General features: G+C 37.4%; 1 protein-coding gene across 1 annotated transcript; it reads left to right on the top strand.

The window, feature by feature from the left end:
• The first annotated feature begins 2608 nt into the window (after positions 1 to 2608).
• Positions 2609 to 21212, top strand: LOC107597062 (segment polarity protein dishevelled homolog DVL-2-like). Its single transcript, XM_016287974.1, has 15 exons — positions 2609 to 3128; positions 11410 to 11479; positions 12377 to 12522; positions 13697 to 13806; positions 13917 to 14046; positions 14687 to 14774; positions 15397 to 15466; positions 16017 to 16156; positions 16515 to 16591; positions 17496 to 17563; positions 18211 to 18333; positions 18435 to 18566; positions 18694 to 18870; positions 18986 to 19204; positions 20442 to 21212. The coding sequence occupies exons 1-15, from the start codon at positions 2968 to 2970 to the stop codon at positions 20993 to 20995; spliced, it is 2265 nt and encodes a 754-aa protein (XP_016143460.1). The 5' UTR covers positions 2609 to 2967; the 3' UTR covers positions 20996 to 21212.
• Positions 21213 to 22414: the final 1202 nt, after the last annotated feature.

The following is a 22414-nucleotide window of genomic DNA, read 5'->3' as shown; positions in this document are numbered from 1 at the left end:
AAAAATGTATCATTGAAAATATTAAATCATTCTTTCGATGTTTTGAACGAATCGTTATCATTGTTCATCCACTGATTCACATTTGTCTTTCGCTCAGTCCTTTTAGAAGCGCCTGACTATCCTGTCTTCAAAGCTTGTGCGAGCCAATAGTTTTCGAGCTTGAACTGTCAATTAACATTTCATGATGTTTGTACAAAACTTAAAGAATCATTCGAGTGAGTGATTTAAAAGGACAGTTCACCCAAAAATGAAAATTCTGTCATTACTCACCCTCAACCCGTAAGACCCCTGTTCATCTTCGGAACACAAATTAAGATATTTTTGATGGAATCCGAGAGCTCTCTGACCCTCCCGTAGACTGCAATGATACCACGATCAACGCACAGAAACGTAGCAAGGACATCGATAAAATAGTCCAAGCGACATCAGGGGTTCACCCGTAATTTTACAAAGCTACGAGAATACTTTGTGTGCAAAAAGAAAACAATAATAACAATTTATTCCGCATTTCTTCTCCCTTGCCGCCTTACACTATTTTGGAGAGTACCCCAGAACGTAATCGACGTAATGAGTGTTGTTTACGTTCAGTTCGGCATGCGCACGCGCTGTCTACTGAACATAATCAGCGTTGTTTACGTTCCGTAGACAGCGCGCACAAGCTCTCAGATTCCATCAAAAATATCTTAATTTGTGTTCCGAAGATGAACGAAGGTCTTAGGGGTTTGGAACGACATGAAGGTGAGTAATTAATGACAGAATTTACATTTTTGTTTGAACTAACCCTTTAACGACTCATAATAACACAACAGCTGCCACCTACTGGCGTAACCTGCAAAAAAGGTTCCGTGAATTAATGTTTTAGTGAACTGATTCAAAAGATCTGAGTCACTGGGATGAACCAACATACTATAAGTTTAGATCTCTGCCACAATTCAGTGCGATCTGAGTTTTGTGGAGAAAATATTCGTTTCGCAAGGAAAAAAATTATTTAGAGTGCACGAAAATCAATTTTGCATTTAAAATACGCTTTTGGATGTGCGCAGACCTTCTCTTTTGCTCGTGCAAGGTTTCACTAGCTTGCTCCATTGATGCCCGCCCTCAGTGCTCTCTAAATGCCAACGGCTCGCTTGCTCAACACAACCCAGCGTTACAATATGCCATAATTGCAGCCAATCAGAGACGAGGCTGCTAAATTCTGATTGGCTGCCTTGACGACCATTCACAACATTTTTTGCATTACCTCCACAGCAGAAGAGGAAAAATACAGTGCATGCATAATTATTATGCAAGTTGATATTCTGAGCACATTTTACCAATTCCAAACAACATCAATCTTAATAACTACTATTAATCTTGTATTTAATCACTTAGAATCTATATATTATTGTTCGTGAAGGCTGGAAGTGAAAAACGCCTTATATTCAGGTGTGCATAATTATTAACCAGGTTATCTTCTACAGATAAAATCTCGAGATGGACTAAAAATGAACTTTTCTTCTCTACATGTTTTTGACTGACCCTGCTGACCCACTGAGCATTTTGCTGTCCAATGGTTATGCATTCACTTTGCAATTTCTAGTATTGTATTAGTTTTGAATATTTCTCATGGGCATTTAATAATTTTTGACTTTCAGTCTGAGTTAAATCTCTTTTTTGGCTCATTTTATCTGTAAAAGAAAATCTGCTTAATAATTATGCACACCTGAATATAAGACATTTTTCACTTCCAGCCTTCATGGATAATTATATATCAATTATAAATGATTAAATACAAGATTAATAGTTATTAAGATTGATGTCGTTTGGAATTGGTAAAATGTGCTTGGAAAAAAATGTGATCAGAATATCAACTTGCATAATAATTATGCATGCACTGTATTTTTCCTCTTCTGCTGTGGAGGTAATGCAAGGAATGCTGTGAATGGTTGTCAAGGCAGCCAATCAGAATTTAGCAGCCTCGTCTCTGATTGGCTGGAATTATGGAATATTGTAACGCTGGGTTGTGTTGAGCAAGCGAGCCGCTGGCATTGAGAGAGCACTGAGGGAGGGCATCAGGTGAGCAAGCTAGTGAAACCTTGCATGCGCAAAAGAGAAGGTCTGCACACATCCAAAAACTTATTTTAAATGCAAAATAGATTTCCGTGCACTCTAAATAGCCTACTTTCTTCTTTGCGAGACAAACATTTTCTCCACAAAACTCAGTTCGCGCACGTGCAAAACGCACTTTTGCGCGCTCAAAATATGATCTTGTGGCAGAGATGTAATCCCGTAGGTGTAACAGGGAGCATTTCATTGGTTGGACGTACTGAACGAACACGCCCCTTTTACTAAAAGAGTCCGTTTTGAAAATGAGCGAGGCTCGGATATTTGTAATGCAATATTAACGAGTTGGTTAATCGGTTGCGTGAATGATTCAATAACTCGCTTATAAGTCCTAGCACAACAGTTGCCACCTACTGGCGTAAACTGCAGAAAGAGTTCGCAAACGAATCTTTGCGAACAGTGAACTGATTCAAAAGATTCGAATCACTGGGACGAATCAAAATTCCCACTTAGTACCACAAAAGCACTCATATGGACATGCCCCGGTCGAAGCCAAGCAGTGGGAAGTCCTGGGCGCCTCTGCTTCGTCACGCGCCGCGCTGGCCCTAGCAGAAGAGAAGTTTTTCAACCCCCCGTGTGTCTTCGTACGGGGGAAATGGTGTTTCAACAGGGTAGCTGTATTTGAACGGAAATCATGACACTTTTGAGCGTTCAAGACAACAAAAGTTAGGCACAGTAGCGCTGTTTTTCTTTGTTTATGCTGGATGCGCTAGTCGGGGCAGTGTTATTGGATAGTAGTATTGTGGTCTAGGCGAGTTTTGTCGACCCCCTTCTCTCCGGAGCGCTGGCTAACATTAGCAGCATAGCTGCTGCCTCTTCCATACTTTAGTAGAACAACGGGAAAGTTGAGCTGAGTTGGGAGACATGGCGGAGACTAAAATAATTTATCACATTGACGAAGAGGAGACGCCGTACTTGGTGAAAATTCCCATAGCGGCTGAGAAAATCACTCTGCTGGATTTTAAACAGGTTTTGAACAAGCCGAACTACAAATTCTTCTTCAAGTCTATGGATCAGGACTTCGGGTAAGCGAATGCGGGAAAACACACAAAGATGTGCATGAATAGCCAGAACAAAGGAGTTTTTTTAATGTGTAGGAAATAAAGCTATTTGTGTGTTATGTCCAATATTGTTGTGAGAGCTAGGTAAGGGTTTTCTTCGAGAATGACACTGTTGTGGGTGGTCTAACGCTAGTTGTATCAAGCCATCACTGCAAAGGAACTCCATGTCTCGACACTGTGTATCAGTTTCTGGAGTCTGGCAATGTAATGGGTTTTAATGTTTTTGTCTCGTCTCTCCGGCCGGGACACGGCATCAACAGTATGTGAGGGGCGTAACATTTCCGTCTCACACTTGAGGTATTCGGCCAATCACAACGCACTGGATAGCTGGCCAATCACAGCACACCTCGCTTTGTAAAAATCAACGCGTTTCAGAAAGGCGAGGCATAGAGGAGAAACAATAATGTACAGTATGTGGAAACTAATGTGTTTTTTAACTTTAAACCACATAAACACATTTCATTACACCAAATACACAAAATAATGTTCTTTTTAGCAGCATCATATGACCCCTTTAATAATCAGTTGTATTTAATTTATACTTCCTATCAACTGTTTTACGTGCTGTTGGAGTCATGACAATGTTAAATTATATTAATAATGTTTTAATTGATAGCTATCACAATGCACTATAGAAGCTTGTTTCCAGCACAGGATTTAAAAAAATTAAAAGGTAATTATGACTTTTTATCTCACAATTATGAATTTGAGCCAGAATTATGAGATAGAAAGTCAGAAATGTGAGATGAAAACTCACAATTGTTAGAAAAAATTTGAACTGTGACATAAAAAGCACAATTACCCTGTGTATTTTTATTCCCAAAACAAACAAACCGAATTGCAAGATTTATGAGAAAAAAGTCAGAATTGTGAAATATAAATTCCAGATTTGTATCTCACATTTCTGAGTATAGGCCTATATCTTGAAATTCTGACTTTTTTCACAGAATTCTGATTTTTCATCTTGCAATTCTCCAAATTGTGCGATAAAATGTCACTATTACCTTTTTAATTGTTTTATACTGTTGCAGAAACGGCTTTTATAATATGGACTTAGACAATAAGACAGAGCAGCAGAGGGTCTGTTTTAGTGCTGGGCGGTATACCAGTTCATACCAAATACCGGTGTTTATTTTTGTTATGATATGAATTTTTAAAATACCGCAAGTTTTGTCTTTCTCAATAACAATGACAAATTTTCATCATAAGAGTGGAGCTAACATGGTTTTACAGGTAAAGGGATTTGCAAATTAGCATTTTTTTAAAAAACCTTGGAGCCAAAATGTCAGCCAGCTATGTCTAATTTTAGTAAAATGGTGCTAAACTGGGTTAAATGCATTACTAAGGATTTTACCGGGAAAGCGAAATCTGAGGACTTGATCGTTTCTTCTTTCCTGCCATGGAAGAAAGGCTGTGAATGTCTCGCCAGTTTTTGTTATTGTGGAAAGGGTGGACATGTGTGTATTATTGTTGAACGGCGTTGGATGTGGATGTAAGCTGATACGGTAGTGGAGTGGGACAGAGCAGGCGGCGGTGCTGTGATGCTGCAGTGTGTAGAGCCAGCTGTCAGTCTGACTGTGTGTGGCAGGGGCTGAGGTTGCTCCGTAATTGGGGAGGGATATGGTTGGAGGTTGGAGACGGGCCATTTGCTTAGTGTCTGCGATAGAATCAACAGAAAGAGAGTGAGTGTGAGAGAGAGAGAGACCCCTTGGTTTCTCCAGGCCCCCTCTACATTCTCTCTGCTGTTTTTTTTTTTAAACATCCCCTTAAGAGTACAGACCAGATTCCAGTGCAGTTTTATTCCTTTGACCTTATTTCTCAGACTGTGTTAATTGCAAATAGACCAAATTAAAATAAATATCCAAATGGCTGCTGGGCCAAAATGTAACAATCCTAACGCAGACTCAACAAGCCCAGAACTCATTCTGTTGTAAGAGCTTTTGTTAAAATCAGGTTGTGCTTTGAGTGTGTGTGTTACTGTGTTAGAGGTCAAGGGTTGTTTTTCAAGTACAAATGTTGGGCTTAATTAGCGTCGTTACAGGGTTTGGGGGTGGGATTGTTTCACAAGCGGTAAAATGCAGGAGAGCTTTGCTTTCAGGAAGTGCTTTGTGAAATTGTTGTAGTGTTACATCATCTAGTCAAATGTTTGTTTGGTTGCAGAGAAGACCTAGCAATGGTTTGTGCACTCGGATTGAAATTAGAAAAATAATTTTAAAAAAGTCATGTAATATTTCTTTAATATTAATATAACTATTAGTGGTGTTTCCTAAGGCAAGCATCACTGTTATATTGCTGATACATATTCAAATGCATAACTCTGATTAAACTTTGACATAATGTGCTGCCAGTGCTGCATTGCTACTAAAAATACCATTGATCTTGCAAACTTAAACATTTGTTTTTTCAGTGCTGTATTCTACTTTATGGCAAGAACAGTTCTGCTGAATTGTCAACAAGATGTTATCTAGCTGGCTTACATAGATGTGATATTGTCTTGTGGTGAGTCTTGGAAGCATCAGTAAGAATGTATGATTACTGTACAGATATTTGGGGCCATTTTTTACGTCTCTTATGCTCAACAAGATTGCATTTATTTGATAAAAAATAGGGTGATATCAGGTAAATCGGGCTTCTTTTTGGTTAATCGCTTGGGACACTAACAAAAAACCCATGTATGCCATTTAACTGTGTTCTTATGATTAATAAGGACTGTTTTTAATATTTTTGTGTTGAAATGATGTAATAAAATATAATTGTTCAGGCCCTACAGGTTTTGAAACATTAGCTGCCCCACATTTTTTGAGAGAGCAGTGTTCAGATAAAATGGGCCGGCTGATCAGCAAAAATGGGCCAGTCGAACTGCAAAGTGAAATAGAAATATTTCTGATAAAACACATTTAATTATATTTAATTTTATAATGTAACAGTGTAACATTGCTATTAAACTACATTAGAACATCAATTTGAATTACATTAAAACATCAATTTCAATCAGTTTCATCAATAAAACAAATTAAATTAAAAATTTAACAATAACAAGTAGTGTTATGGCAACAGTTTTTAAGTTAACAGCCAATGACTGCAAAGAATTTCGAAGAGAAGAGGTAAGACACTCAAACCTTTCAATCAATTTCATCAATAAAACATACATTTCATAAAAAAATGTAACAATAGCCTGAACAACTAATGTGTGTGTGTGTGTGTGTGTGTGTGTGTGTGTGCGCGCGCACAATCTGAAGGTTTTTCAAAAACAGTCTTGACAGATAAAGCGGTCATCATCAAAAAAGCCATTCTCTTCACCACCTATTCTTCAACACACATACACATGCCTCACTAACATGCACACACAAACATAGTCGAGCACACATAAACACACATCAAGGTATGTCACAAATTCAATACAATACAACTCTCTACAATACAATATATTAATAATATAAATTTTTAATAAGAGAAACCAACTCAACTCAGAAGGTGGCCCATTTTAACTGAAATTAATGGTTCATTTTAACTTAACACATTCAGGTAAATTGAACCAGTGACTAAAAATGCTTTTTTAAAATAAAAATCTGGATTATTTAGCAAAATGTATTTTATCTCACAGAGGCCATCAAGACATAGGTTATGAATCATTATTTCTAAATGTGCATTAGTTTTTTATTGATTTATCAACCTTATTATTATTGAGAAGTAAGATTGGATATGCCAGGCCACTCAGCTTGCTTTTTTCTGGCCCTCAAAATGAGGCATTGCCCCTCCCCCTTAGCAACCTCAGACCAATAAAATAATTTGCTAAATATCAAGTACTGTTATGGCAACAGTTTGAAATTCTTTGCAGTCATTGGCTGTTAACTTTTAAAGAGATAAGACACTCGAACCTTAAATGGCCCATTTTACCTGATGGCCCAATTTGCCTGATATCAGTTGAAATTGTAATATTGTGTATTATTACTGTTTAAAATAAAGTAAGTTTTCTCTTTTAATGTTTGTAATTAATTTCTGTAATGACAAAAAGCTGAATTTTAGCAGTCTTCAGTGTTTCATGATCCTTCAGAAAATGCTTAAATATGCTGACTTAACTTTTCTTATTATTAAAGGGGTCATATGATGTCTCTAAAAAGAACATTATTTTGTGTATTTGGTGTAATGAAATGTGTTTATGCGGTTTAAGGTTAAAAAAACACATTATTTTCCACATACTGTACATTATTGTTTCTCCTCTATGCCCCGCCTTCCTGAAACACGTAGATTTTTACAAAGCTCATCGGTCTGAAAAAGCGAGGTGTGTTCTGATTGGCCAGCTATTCAGTGCGTTGTGATTGGCCGAATACCTCAAGCGTGTGACGAAAATGTTACGCCCCTTACCATATTGTGATGCCCTGTCCGGCCGGAATACTTACAGTCTGTGAATCAGAACAGCCGTCATTGTAGTCTACTCTACCAGGATCAGGAAACAGTCCTCCATAAAATGTGCTGCACACATCTGAATATTTGGGTTGAAGTGTTCTGGAACAGTGTTGTAAATACAACTTAACCACTGATTTCTAGTCGTGTCCTCTTTTGGAAGGCCAAACAAAGTAGTTTCACTTTCACAACGAAACACAGCGTCACACACGGAGGGCTTGAGTGAGCAGAGGCCGGTGGGCTTGAGAACAGCGCAGCCGGCAGATTCGACGAAGGAGCGTCCGGAAGGCTTGCAGCAACCACATGTGACGACCCCGGGCTGGACTCTTTGGATTTGAGACTTTAGTCTTTGCAACTTTACAGATCTTCTTTATGCACCAAGAGCTTGTAACACTCCAAAGAGAAAGGAAAAATTGAAATCGCATCATATGACCGCTTCAATATTAAAAACAGTTGTGCTGCTTAATATTTTATGGAAACTACAATGTAGTGTGTTTTTTCTGGATTCTATGATGAATAAAAAGTTCAAAAGAACAGCATTTATTTGAAATAGAAACGTTTTGTAATATTATAAATGTCTGTACTGCAGTGGTGTAGCCAGAATTGTATTTTTGGGCGGGCCTGGGCAAAAGTGAGCGGGCACTAGGCTAGCTAACGGACTGAGTCCAGTGGCTTAGCGCAAATTCGCGGCCCCCAACCGCGAACTCAAGGTTGGGTGGTTTGGGGGGCTGTCGCAATATTGTAAATATTTGTTTTAAACCAAGAAGGCGAGCCATGGATGTGTGATGGATATCACATAAGCAACGTGCGTACTTTGGGCAAGAGTTATGCGGGGAACCTCAGTCGATTTACTAGAAAGTGAAAGTAAAAACTGATGGCGCTTATGGCATCTGACGCTGAATTAACTGCGCATATTCTCTCAGAGATGACGAGAGACTAATCTACTTCATATGCTGATAATGGTAGCCTATATAGCTAAATGTTTTAATTTACTACCTTAATATTTCTCTTGTGGCCCGAACATAGGCAAGTAGAAAAAATTAATAAATAAATAAAGAGAGAAGAAGCGAAGGCTATTTCATGTTTAAAAGTTTTTATTTTTTTCTTTTTAAAAAAGTCAGTGCTTGAAATAAAAAAAGCTTTTTCATTGATGATTGCAGTGTTAATAATTTATTCATTGTATAATAAACCTGGTTTGAAAGACCTTTTTAAAAACATTTTCAATTAGGAGTAAGCTAGCCTAATCTTTATTATCCTCGCAGTGCGTCAGTTATGCGGTGATGCACTATGAAATTATTGCCGGGCAAATTAATTGTAATATGAATTTAATAATAAAAGTAACTTAATAATAATAGGCCTAATAGGCTAATAAGAAGAATGTAACAGGCCTATGTTAATTGAAAATGCCAAATTAGATATAAAGTGTATCGTGTCATGTTTGTGATTTTTTTTATTTTATTTTGTTAATTCGTTATTTAAATGAATAGGTCTACAAATTAGAAACAGGTGCAGTTAATCGCTGGCGTTAGTCATAAAATGTATATATAAAAAATACGCTAATCTTTGTGAGGACGACTGGCAACAGCTGGTCTTAAATTCTTTAGACACCGCATACCAAACGACTTTGAACACCGACTGAGCTCAAATGACATTCATAATCGGCCTGACAGTAGTGTTTCCCGGCTTTACAGAATGAACCGGTTCGCGCGTGGAACCGAAAGTTACCGTTTCTTGCGGGCTGGTGGGCGGGGCTCTCTCCCTCGTCAGTGCAAGTTTTTAAAAGTCTTTTTTACAGAATTATGCATTGCTGCTGTTTTTCTAACATTTTTTAACACCGCTGCAAATTACAGTCCAACTGAATGGGTGAACACGCACAAATTTAAATGCGCGACATGCCCGAAACAGCCTGGATAACAATTGGCTAACACTGCTGTCAATCAAACTCATCAAGAATTATGCAAAAACAGATTTTATTTATTTGAGATGTTATAATAATTCTCTAATTGTGTTAAAATAGATTAAACAATAATTATTTAACAAATATTATATTCGTATAATAAACTGGGGGGGCCTTTCATCAGGCCGTCCGCTGCCTACACCCCTGCTGTACTGACACTTTTGATCAGTTTAATGCGTCTTTGTTGTAGGGATGCATCGATTGGGCTCCGTTACTGCCATCAGACGGACATTATCGGTCAGACGAGATCGACCCAAATCCGATATTCTGCGTATACTACTGTGTTATTGTTAAGGCCCACGAAAGGAACAAAAACATTATAAAGCACCATAAAGTTTTTGTGCACTATATTTTAAGTGTTCTGAAGCCATTCTATAGTTTAATGTTTAGTATAGATTAATATTTAAGTCAAGTTCAAACTCTTCTCCCCGGTTAGTCTGTCTTTCATCCTCCATTCAGCATTCAAACTGCGTGTCGCGTTCGGTTACTACAGTCAAAACGATGAAACTCTCTTCGAGAGTGCACAATAACTGAGATTTAAAACCTTTAAAAGAAAAGGCTCAATAAAATATAGCACAGATATAATACACTACACTACACATCAATATCTCTTTCATTTTTTATGCTGCGCGCTGTGACTCCGTGTTGCTTCAAGCACATCATTCTGTGCACGGGATGCGCATAAGCACTTTGTGCCACTGTGTATTGGAGCCATACACTTTCGTATTATATTTTTGCGCAATGAAAGATTATTAATAGTCTTTTTTGTTCTGTTCTATCATATGTTGCTGCCTTCATTACAGTGCTATGCATTTAAAAGAAATGTCTTTTAATTTTATAGTATATATTTTATATATATATTTAGGCTACTTGTTTTTCATGAATGTATTTTACAACAATACAAAGAGCAATGTGTAACATTTTACTAGATTTAGTCCTACACTTATTAACTTTTATTAGTTGCCCATTAAATAATGTTGTTTCACTAAATGTTTAGTTTAATGTTTTTATAAAATTATTGTGCACCCATGATTTTTCTAGAATAACATTTTCTGCTGAATGATCCACTAACCTAGTTTATAATAGTATTTTTTGTCATAGATTATGATTATATATCTTTTCATTTATTTTTCATTGAAATGAAGTTGTCTATATTTAGCAGATTGTGATTAACACACACAAGAGTGATGATCAGGTGAACACACAGAAGTATAGAAATTCTACATTGATTTAAAAAAAAAACTGTGATCGGATCGGTTCTGAAAAAATGGTATCGTTGCATCCTTTGTTAAATAAAAGGAATAATTTATTTAATGTTTTATTTAACTTTAGAACATTAGTGTAAATTTGAGTGAGTGGTTATGAACTTGCTTATTTACTTTTTGTAATATAAATATTTCAAACGAAAATGCAATGGTTAAAAATTGAGCAGTCTTTTAGGCAAGAACAAAATTACTACTGGTCCAATTAGTCAACAGAAAAAAAATCCTTATTGTTTAGCCTTGTTACTGTGCTGCAGAAATGAATTCACCTCAGATTGCGTGGCTTGTGGATAAGATGTGTGACTATTACATTAGTGTTCAAATGTGCAAATATTTCCATAGTCATATTTAGGAGGGAGCAGAGCAAGGGACCAGAATATGATATAAAATTGGAGTATTAACAATAAATATCAAACAGCATTGTGACAATACTTTTTTGTTTGTGTGTGTGTGTGTGTGCAAGCACATTTTCTTAATATGTTGTAAAAATCTAGTATATACATTTAGTCCATAAGTAAAGTCAAAATAGCCTAGATGCATGCATTTATGTATAAATACATAAATCTGTCAACGTGTGTTCCTTCATTTTAATTCTGTCTCTTTGGTAATTGTGTCTGCTCAGGGTGGTGAAGGAGGAGATCTCAGACGACAGTGCCAAGCTGCCATGCTTCAACGGAAGAGTTGTCTCCTGGGTAAGAACTCAGCAGTAGCTTTTTTCCCCCCGAACAATGATTTTTTTAATTTATTTTTTGCTGTACTGTCATATGATGCTTAATGGTGTCATAACAGTTCTCGGTTTTCTAAGTGTGAAGTGCACCATTTCACTAAACCTCGCTGAAGCTCCTCATCCCTGTAGCGACACGTAACAGGGCTGTTTTGATTTATGTCACAGTGAATCTTTAAAGGGAACCAGGAGTTTGTGTCAGGCCCTTCACATGGAGACTGAAATCCAGCCTCTTCTGAAAGCCCTCAAAGAAAAGCAGGTGCTTAAGTCAAAAGGCTTGGACGAAACCAGACCCACTGGGATGGAAATAGTAGATTACCGTCAGGATAGCTCAAGGTCCCTTGAGAAGGAGTGTACAATAACCTAGCATCCATTAGCATGAAGAAAGGAGAAGGCCATACAATGATACTGTATGTGGCCTCTTATAATGCATCTGATGTTTCTTTCTTTTCTCAAGTACATGACTTTGACTGCTTTAATGCAATGTTTTGTCATAGATTGTGAAGATTGTTGATGTTTTTGTTTCTTGCTAACTAACATTTTCTATTGCAATTCTATTCAAGCTTTTTAAAAAGCTTGATCTCCCCAGACGGAGCTGAATAGAGTTTCCTGTCTGCTTGCAGCTATTTACCTCTCCAACTTGGTCCTCGTTTAAATTGTAGTTACGTAAAACCCAGACACTGGATATGTTTGACCTGAAGCATTGTGTGATCAGTTTTACACTTTTGAATGAGCTCCACGAGTATGTGTTGGATAAAAAAATAACGTGTTATTGTTGTCATTAGATCTTTTCCCAGTCCTTTTTGGGTCCTTGTTTTTTATGGATCACATTCACTCTCACACCGATCTTCTCTCTTTCTTTTAGCTGGTGTCCTCAGATACCCCAGCAGCCGAACCCCCAGCCCCTCCAGTGGAGGTCCAGTCTCAGCCCTCACCTCCTCCTCCTCCCCTGCCTCCACCTCCTGCCGAGAGGACGGGGGGCATTGGAGACTCCAGACCCCCTTCCTTCCAGTATGTTAATCTACATCTCTGTTTCTCACTCTGAATGTCATTTTGTTGATGCTGTCTGCAGCAGTACTCTCTCAGTCCCTTAAAATACACTTTCTTATAAGTTGTCGGAATGGGAGTCAGTGACTTAGTGTAGAGCATTACTTGAAGGAAAACTCGCTTTTTAGTTTTTTTGCTTTTCAAAACAGACACCCTGTATCATGGATTAGTCAAAATATGTCAAACATTTGCTTTGGAAGATAAAACAGGACATCCTAATTAAATATTACAAAGACATGCTTTTAATATGATGCAAAACCTTTTTTTTCAAATTTATATTGCACGTTATAAAATTCTGATTATTTCAAAGTGCTACACAGTAATAAAACAGTTAATGTTGCAAAAATCATTTGTTATGAACCATTCAATTTCAGGTGTCAGACAATGTGTTTATCAGTTATGAAACAATTCATACAAAGCTGTACAGTGTTTAATTTTTTAGAAAAATCAACTTTGCCATCACAGGAATAAATTACGTTTTAAAAGAAATTAAAACAAAAGAGTTGTTTTAAATCGTAATAATATTTCACAATATTAATGTTTTACTGTATTTTGATCAAATAAATGTATTCAAGTTTTAAAAACATTAAAAACTTTTGAACAGTAGTGTAAAGCATGATACATGATAGGGTAATCCAATATTTTTTGTGTGCAGAAAGTACCCACAACCATGTCGTGTTTGGTAACATCAGGTGATGTCTGAAATATTGTCTTGAAATATAAGCTGGTAAAAGATAATGGCTGTTAAAAAAGTAAGACATAAAATGTATTTTAGTGTAATTGTTTATTCCTCAAACCAGTGAAAAAATGCTAATGAAACATGACAAATTACTCTAAAAATCTAAAAGCAGTTTGGCTTTTCAGGTAAAAGTATATTGTTCTAAGGATTTGGAAATGAACTGGAAATGTTCAAATATACTGAACATCATGCTGGAAATGAAGTCAAATATACTGATTAAGAACGTGTGATTCCCCCTCCCCAGTGTAGGTCCTTTGCTCTCAATTTCTTATCAGAGATTGGTTTGCTAGAGGCAGCTTGCTTTTAAAAATGTACGGTTCACTCAGCATGCAGAGATGTACAGATGTGTCATGAATGTAAATCATTGCATGATGTATGTGTGTGTGTGTGTGTGCACAGTCCCAACACTGCAGGCAGCCTGGAGTCCTTAGATGATCAGACAGAGACAGAGTCAGTGGTGTCTTTCAGGAGAGAGAGACCTCGACCCAGAGAGAGCTTGGACCAACATGGTCTGTTCTGTCTTCTATGTTGCTAATAATTTTTGTCAATTTTCTCAATAGTGTTTCATTACATTGACAAAGCAGTCCTTGTTCATTTTGCTGTACTCTTTCTGTTTCAGGGCCACGTATGAATGGGCAGTCCCGTATAGACAGACACCTGGCTGGCTATGAGAGTGCTACTACAGTGATGAGCAGTGAACTGGACACCACAAGCTTCTGTGATTCAGATGACGATGATACGATGAGCAGGTCAGAGCAAGTGTGCTTGATTAAAGATTGGGTTGGGGTTGGAAATATTTAGTAGTGTCAAGAAAATTACACGCTTCACCTTTAAAGAAGTCCATTTCAGTCAGATCTCTGGCTGTACGTGTAATTTTTATTCATTTTGTTTTATGTCAGAAGGTTATATTTCCATTGTCTTGAATCAAATGATTGAACTTTACAAGAGCGTATCAGCATCTGTGCATGCTTTTAGTTTGGAACTGGTGGGTCATGATCCAAAAATGGGTTTTGATCTATTCTGATAGGTTTGCATGCAGCATGGGGAACAATGTTAAATGCAAATAGTGTAATGTGCATAACAATATATTTGCACATAGTTGCACCATGACGTAGATTAGACTAAATAGACACTCATTTGTGATATGTATAAACATGGTTTTTAGGTAGTGAATTATTGGCTGCTGACAGAATGAAACCATTGAAATTCAATTAAAAGAACCTAATAAATTACTTATTTTTGTTTGTATTATGTTAGGTTTCCATTTGATGTCGTGTATATAATAAAATCTGTATCCTGAAGCATAACAAGTTAAGAAGCACTGATTAGTCAGTATTGCAATTTATGCCTTGATTATGAATGTTTATTTTACTAAACGTTTGTAATCAGGTTCAGCAGCTCTACTGAACAGAGCACAGCGTCTAGACTGCTGAAACGCCATCGCAGACGCAGGAAACAGCGCCCACGTTTGGAGAGAGTATGAAACACCCATATGATACAATTTAAAGGGATAGTTCACCCAAAAATGAAAATTCTGTCATCATTTACTCACCCTCATGTCATTCCAAACCTGTATGAGTTGCTTTCTTATGTTGAACATAAAGAAGATATTCTGAAGATTGCTGGTAATCAAACAGTTGGTGGTTGCCATTGACTTCCATAGTAGGAAAAAAAATACTATGGAAGTCAATGGCAACCACCAACTGTGAGGGAGTCCATCAAAAAAATGACAAATCTGTCATTTAGTCACACTTCAAACCTATGACTTTTTTTTTTACACAGAACAGAAATAATGATGTTTTGAAGAATGTTGGTAACCAGACAGCTTTGGTTCCTATTTACTTCCATTGAATTTTCCATATAATGTCCTTAAAATGGAAGTCGGTAGGAACTGAAACGGTTTGGTTGCCAACATTCTTCAAAATATCTTATGGTATGTTCCACAGAAGAAAGTCATACTGGTTTGGAACCATAAAGGGAGTAAATGATAAGATAATTTGAATGATTGGATGGACTGTCCCTTTAAGTATTTGATACAATTAAAGAATTTGTTTTATTTTACTGTGTTTTAATGAGTTCTTGTTTGTGTTTTGTTATAGGCTTCCTCTTTCAGCAGTGTGACAGATTCAACAATGTCCCTAAACATTATTACAGTCACCCTTAACATGGGTCAGTGCCATTTCTTACTTGTCCCACCTTCTATAGGTTAAACATGTATTGTATTTAATTTACACAGAACAGAAATAATGATGTTTTGAAGAATGTTGGTAACCAGACAGCTTTGGTTCCTATTTACTTCCATTGAATTTTCCATATAATGTCCTTAAAATGGAAGTCGGTGGGAACTGAAACGGTTTGGTTGCCAACATTCTTCAAAATATCTTATGGTATGTTCCACAGAAGAAAGTCATACTGGTTTGGAACCATAAAGGGAGTAAATGATAAGATAATTTGAATGATTGGATGGACTGTCCCTTTAAGTATTTGATACAATTAAAGAATTTGTTTTATTTTACTGTGTTTTAATGAGTTCTTGTTTGTGTTTTGTTATAGGCTTCCTCTTTCAGCAGTGTGACAGATTCAACAATGTCCCTAAACATTATTACAGTCACCCTTAACATGGGTCAGTGCCATTTCTTACTTGTCCCACCTTCTATAGGTTAAACATGTATTGTATTTAATTAATAACATGCTCCATTCTGTTTGTTGTGTCCAACAGAGAAGTATAATTTCTTGGGCATCAGTATAGTGGGTCAGAGTAATGAGAGAGGTGATGGAGGCATCTACATTGGCTCCATCATGAAGGGAGGAGCTGTAGCTGCAGACGGACGCATTGAACCTGGAGACATGCTGCTGCAGGTGTGTGTGTTTATGTGTACACATTGATAGGAAAGAAGTGGTTGGTGCTGGGAAATCAGGAACAAAGTGAAACCTGCACATCATGTTATCTATTTAATGGAGGACTAGCGTGTCAGATGAGTGACGTGATTGTTATTTTAATTCACGTCCAACTTAAATGCTCAACATTACAATCTAAAACAATATTCTCAGGCCACACCCAGCTTTTAGACACAAATGTTGTGGCGTTTCAGTAGTAATTAGCTCTAAACAAAGGATCAGTACTTTCACTGCTGCAAGGTTAATGCAGTTCTGTTATAATTACTGCTTCTGATGTTTGTTAGACGGGTTGTTTCACTGTTGCCTTTTTTCTGTGCAGGTGAATGACATCAACTTTGAGAACATGAGTAATGATGATGCAGTCAGGGTGCTCCGTGAGATTGTCCATAAACCTGGGTGAGTCTGTGAGAGCTGCTCGTAGGAATGTCCCATTTTTGAAATTTATGTGTACACATTGATAGGAAAGAAGTGGTTGGTGCTGGGAAATCAGGAACAAAGTGAAACCTGCACATCATTTGATCTATTTAATGGAGGACTAGCGTGTCAGATGAGTGACGTGATTGTTATTTTAATTCACGTCCAACTTAAATGCTCAACATTACAATCTAAAACAATATTCTCAGGCCACACCCAGCTTTTAGACACAAATGTTGTGGCGTTTCAGTAGTAATTAGCTCTAAACAAAGGATCAGTACTTTCACTGCTGCAAGGTTAATGCAGTTCTGTTATAATTACTGCTTCTGATGTTTGTTAGACGGGTTGTTTCACTGTTGCCTTTTTTCTGTGCAGGTGAATGACATCAACTTTGAGAACATGAGTAATGATGATGCAGTCAGGGTGCTCCGTGAGATTGTCCATAAACCTGGGTGAGTCTGTGAGAGCTGCTCGTAGGAATGTCCCATTTTTGAAATTTCTGACAAAAACTGAATATTTTTTTATGGCTAGTACAACAAAATGAAGAGCAACAGATACACTTTAGTGATGAAATTGGAGGTTTAGCAGTGTATTTGATCTTTTGTTGTGCTGCCACAGAAGATTTTCACATCCTTTCAAATCAAGACTAAAAAAAAATCCCATTGTTTCCCCCTGGTCAATACAACATTGTGGTGCTGTTCATGTGCACTTTCCTATAAATATATTTGCTATCTTTCTAGCTTCTTATTCTGACATCTGACTCGAAGGGAGAATTACAGTAGGAGGGCGATGCATTGCACTCTATGCGAGTTATTAGTAGGAAAAATATATTAGTAAACCGTAATATATAACCTGCAATGTTATTATATTTCTTTTATTCTCTTAGACCCATCACCCTGACTGTGGCAAAATGTTGGGACCCCTCTCCACAAGGTTATTTCACCCTGCCACGCAGTGAGTCTCATTTTAATTCCTGTTTCATTTATGAATTAGATATAAAATAATATATAATTAATACGGCCCAATACATTACTGTTCAAAAGTTTGGGGTCAGGACTATTTTATTTTTTTTTGAAAGAAATGAATTTTATTCAGCAGGCATGCATTAAATTGGTCAAAAAGGACAGTAAAGATATTTATAATGTTGAACTTTCTCTTCATCAAAGAATCCTGAAAAACATTTATCAAGGTCTCCAAGTATTACGCAACACAACTGTTTTCAACATTGATGATAATAAGACATGTTTCTCGAGCACCAAATCAGCATATAAGAAGGATTTCTGAAGGATCATGTGACACTGAAGACTGGAGTAATGATGCTGGAAATGTAGCTTTGCCATCACAGGACAAAGCTAAGCAGTTTTTGAAGTAGAAAACCTTTCGAAATAAAACATTATTTTGAGTTGTATTAAAAGTTCACAATATTCCAGTTTTCACAGTGCTTTTGGTCAAATAAATGCAGCCTTGGTGAGCAGAAGTGACTTCTTTCGAAAACATTTCAAACATTACATTTTTGAGTAGTATTGTAAATGTGTAATTTTGTTTTTATCATGTTATTTGAGATTTGTTCATCTAACATCCTTCCCCATATTGTGTCTTAGATGAGCCGATCCAGCCCATAGATCCAGCAGCATGGATCAATCATTCAGTGGCTCTCACAGGGGTGTTTCCATCCTACCCGAGCAGCACAATCACCTCCAGCTCATCTGTCACCGAAACTGAACGTAAGTATTGCGCTTATGTCTTCTTTACTTTTTCTAGACCTTTGCTTTACAAGCACACTCTCACTAGCCATATTATTTAATCTCTCTTTCTCTGTCTGTAGGCTTTGATGAGTTCAACCTGTCTCTTCGCTCTGACATGGCATCGGTTGCTAAGGCCATGGCATCTCCTGAGTCCGGTCTGGAGGTCAGAGACCGAATGTGGCTGAAGATCACCATTCCCAATGCTTTCCTAGGTCAGAGACTTTTACCCGAGACTGTATTTACACACTGTTCCTAAATGATCGTTGTAACTATGAGACAAATGGACCTTCAATCTAATCCAGTGTTTGCTTTTCTCTGTCTTTATGATTGTGCATATAGGTTCAGATGTGGTTGAGTGGTTGTATCATCACATTGATGGGTTTCAGGACAGACGGGAAGCCCGTAAATATGCCAGTAACCTACTAAAGGCTGGTTTCATCAGACACACTGTTAACAAGATCACCTTTTCTGAACAGTGTTATTACATATTTGGAGACTTCAGTAACTGTGAAAATTGTAAGTAAAATCAGCTTTTATTATAGATGATCATAAAAAATACATATAGGGCAAATTATTATTTTTTGGTTAAATGCATACATGTTATTTAATCTCTCAATTTTTTTCTTATCAGACATGGCCAACCTTTCTCTTAATGATAACGATGGTTCCAGCGGTGCTTCAGACCAGGACACTCTGGCGCCTCTTCCATTACCAGGGGCAACACCATGGCCTCTGCTCCACTCTTTCACGTATCAGTACCCTCACCCCTATTCCACCCAGCCACCTCCTTATCATGAGCTCTCCAACTACAGCTATGGCCCAGGCAGTGCAGGCAGCCAGCACAGTGAAGGTAACAAACACACTGACCCTCAGGCACAAAATGTATGGAAATGTGTGAACAAATGTTTAGAGATTTCATGAATCAGAGCTTAATAAAATCCACATACACTACCGTTCAAAGGTTTGGGGTCAGTAAGATCATTAATATTTTTTTCTTTTTAATTTATTCTTTATTATTAAATTATTCTTTTATTCAGCAAGGTTGCATTAAATTGATTGAAAGTGACAGTAATAACTTCTACATTGCTATAAAAAAAATTCTGTTTAAAGAAAATACTGTTCTTTTCATCTGAGAATCCTGAAAAAATGTATTACAGTTTTCACAAAAATATTAAGCAGCACAAATGTTCAACATCGATAATAATGAGAAATGTTTCTCGAGCGCCAAATCAGCCAATCAGAATGATCTCTGAAGGATCATGTGACACTGAAGACTGGAGTAATGATGCTGAATATTCAGCTTTGCCATCACAGGACTAAATTAAGTTTTACAATATAATAAATAGAAAACGGTTATTTTAAATTGTAAAAATATTTTTACAGTTACTGTTTTTACTATTAAAAAAAAAAAAATGCAACCTCACAATGAGACATTTTTCCAAAACCATTAAAAAAATTGTACTTTTGAATTGTAGTGTATATCCATTGATTGTCATTATGTAACTAAAACTGAGAAAACGCTGGACAAATATGCTGCACTTATTAATTCATTTTTATTAGTATTTATTAAGTTTTGTTGTTTTTATCTGTGTTATTTTAAATGTATATAATATGGTATATTAGTGTAAAATAATAAAAAAAAACATTTTAAGTTCTGACTTGTAAAACACTATCCCCCGGTTTCAGAGACATGGCTTAAGGCTAGTCCCAGATTAAAATGCATGTTTGAGCTGTCTCAACTGAAAATATCTTGCTCTGACATATCTTAAAAAATGTCAGTTCCATTGTTCTGTCTCAAGATGCACACATGTAACGTTTTCTTCTAAGTCATTTTTATAAAAGCTGCTTAAATATCTTAATTTAACTAAGGTCTAGTCCTGGCTTAAGCTAAGCCCCGTCTGTGAAACCGGGCCTATATGCTTCATTTTATTTCAATTAATAGTGGAATACAAACATAATGTATTATTTATATTAAACTACGAAGTTGCTATGACAATCAGCATGCATCTTGTATTCTAGTCACCATATGAAAATAAGTTTTTGTTCCCCTGTCAACACCCTGTTGTGCTCTCGTCTCTTTCTCTCAGGGAGTCACAGCAGTGGCTCTACACGCAGTGATGGAGAGAAGAGAAGGGGCAATAAAAGCGTATCTGGCAGTACAGCGGGCGGTAGCGTACGTGACGATAAATCTCCCGGTGGGGGCGGGGCTGACTCGCGTTCCGGCAGCGGCAGCGAATCAGATTACTCTGTTCGCAGCAGCCTGAGACGAGACCACGGCTCAGCCACGCCCAGTGAACACAGTCGCTCCAGTCAGCGCTCGAGCCAACGCTCGCATCATCGCGTTCCTCCACCTGCTCATCTCGCCCCATATCCGCCTGGAATCCCCATTCCTTACAACCCAATGATGGTGATGATGGTGCCCCAACATCCACACCCACACCTAGCACTTGGAGCCCCGCACCCACAAACGCCTACTTTGCCGCCCCACCCTGGCTTGCTGCCCTCTGGCACCCCTGGTGGGCCTCCAGGAGCTCCACCGACCCGAGACCTGGGCTCCGTCCCGCCTGAGCTGACAGCCTCTAGGCAGTCTTTCCACTTGGCTATGGGCAACCCCAGTGAGTTTTTTGTGGATGTGATGTAATGAAGGATGTAGCCGTCGATGTACAGGTGAAGGAGTGAATGCAGAGAGGTTTGTAGTCACATTATAACTGTGAGTTCCACTCTGTGACTGACAGAGATGTAGTTTACTGTATCAGTGCAGCTCTTTAGAGTTAGCGTTTGTCCTTGACGGTAGGAACAGGGTTCACGGAAGGGCAGGGAGTCTTGCGTAGCATGGACTTCAACATCTATTTTGTCTTTGTATTTGTCACTTTTGCAGTTTGACAGGCTTTGCCATTAACTGCCATGGGAAAAAAATACTTTTTGTTCCCATATTGTTCTCAGCTTGAAAAAAAAAGCTACATTTTAATTTTGTATTTAACTAAGCAGCATGCAGATTTGGAACAGCATGAGGATAAGTATATAATCTTCTGAATTTGCATTTTTGATATTTCTCTATGTTGTCTTGCTCTTGGGTCATTGTGTTCAACCGAGGAAATGTTTAATAGCCTTTATGTAATCGAGACTTTGTGTAGGCATGTGCCTATACAGAAAATGATCTCCCCAAAAAATAAATTCATTAAAAAATTAATAAAAAAAAAATCACTTGAATTGACGTTTTAAAATAAAAAGTTAACTTTTTCTCAAAAAGTAACCTTAACTTAAATATTAATAAGAATTATTACTACCTGTATCAATTATTTTAAACTATTATGTAATTGAATATAATAAGATTTTTTACTACATAGATACAAATGTTTCAATTAATTTATAATTTATTTTATATTATTATGACATGATGACGACAATCTAATCACTACATATATGCAGTTTAATTAATATACATGGAACCGTATATTATTTTGCAAGCTTGGTTCAGCTTATATCCATATCGTTTCACTGTGACACACAAAGGAACCTTCAGCTGTATTGTAGCACCTCCCCCGAAGTGTCTGAGATCAGCAGCGTTAACGTTACATGACCAGAGTCGGTGAAGGGCGGAATAAAACGGGTCCTGCGGCATTGTAGGACACTCAGTCCAGAGCTCGTTTACCTCTAGCCGGACATTGTGGTCCCGTTGTTTATCGGCATTGTGTGACTTTATAATTTGTCCTCGATCCTAGGCAAAGGTTGACACTTCCGCTTCACGGGAGATAAACAACGCCCGGCAAGAAAGACACGAATCTCGGCCGAGTCGTAATCATGTTGCTGCGTAAAGTTACTCAAAGTCCTGCGATCTGCAACTCCGTCCTCCGTCTACAGCCAGCGATTACCGGGTGAGACTCGCTGCTTTCATTCAGGTCGAGCTTATTATCGTTACCTAAAAAAACTAAAGTCAAATCGAATATACAGAAGCTAAAATAACTTGAAATTAAAAGCAATTCGAATATCTATCCATCTCTCTATTAATATGATAGATAGAAACATGCAGAAGAGGTTAAGACAATATATGACTGTTATA

The sequence above is a fragment of the Sinocyclocheilus grahami genome, unplaced genomic scaffold, assembly GCF_001515645.1.
Source record: "Sinocyclocheilus grahami isolate Dianchi unplaced genomic scaffold, SAMN03320097.WGS_v1.1 scaffold227.1, whole genome shotgun sequence".
Taxonomy (NCBI): Eukaryota; Metazoa; Chordata; class Actinopteri; order Cypriniformes; family Cyprinidae; genus Sinocyclocheilus; species Sinocyclocheilus grahami.
This window is presented reverse-complemented; position numbering and strand designations above follow the sequence as displayed.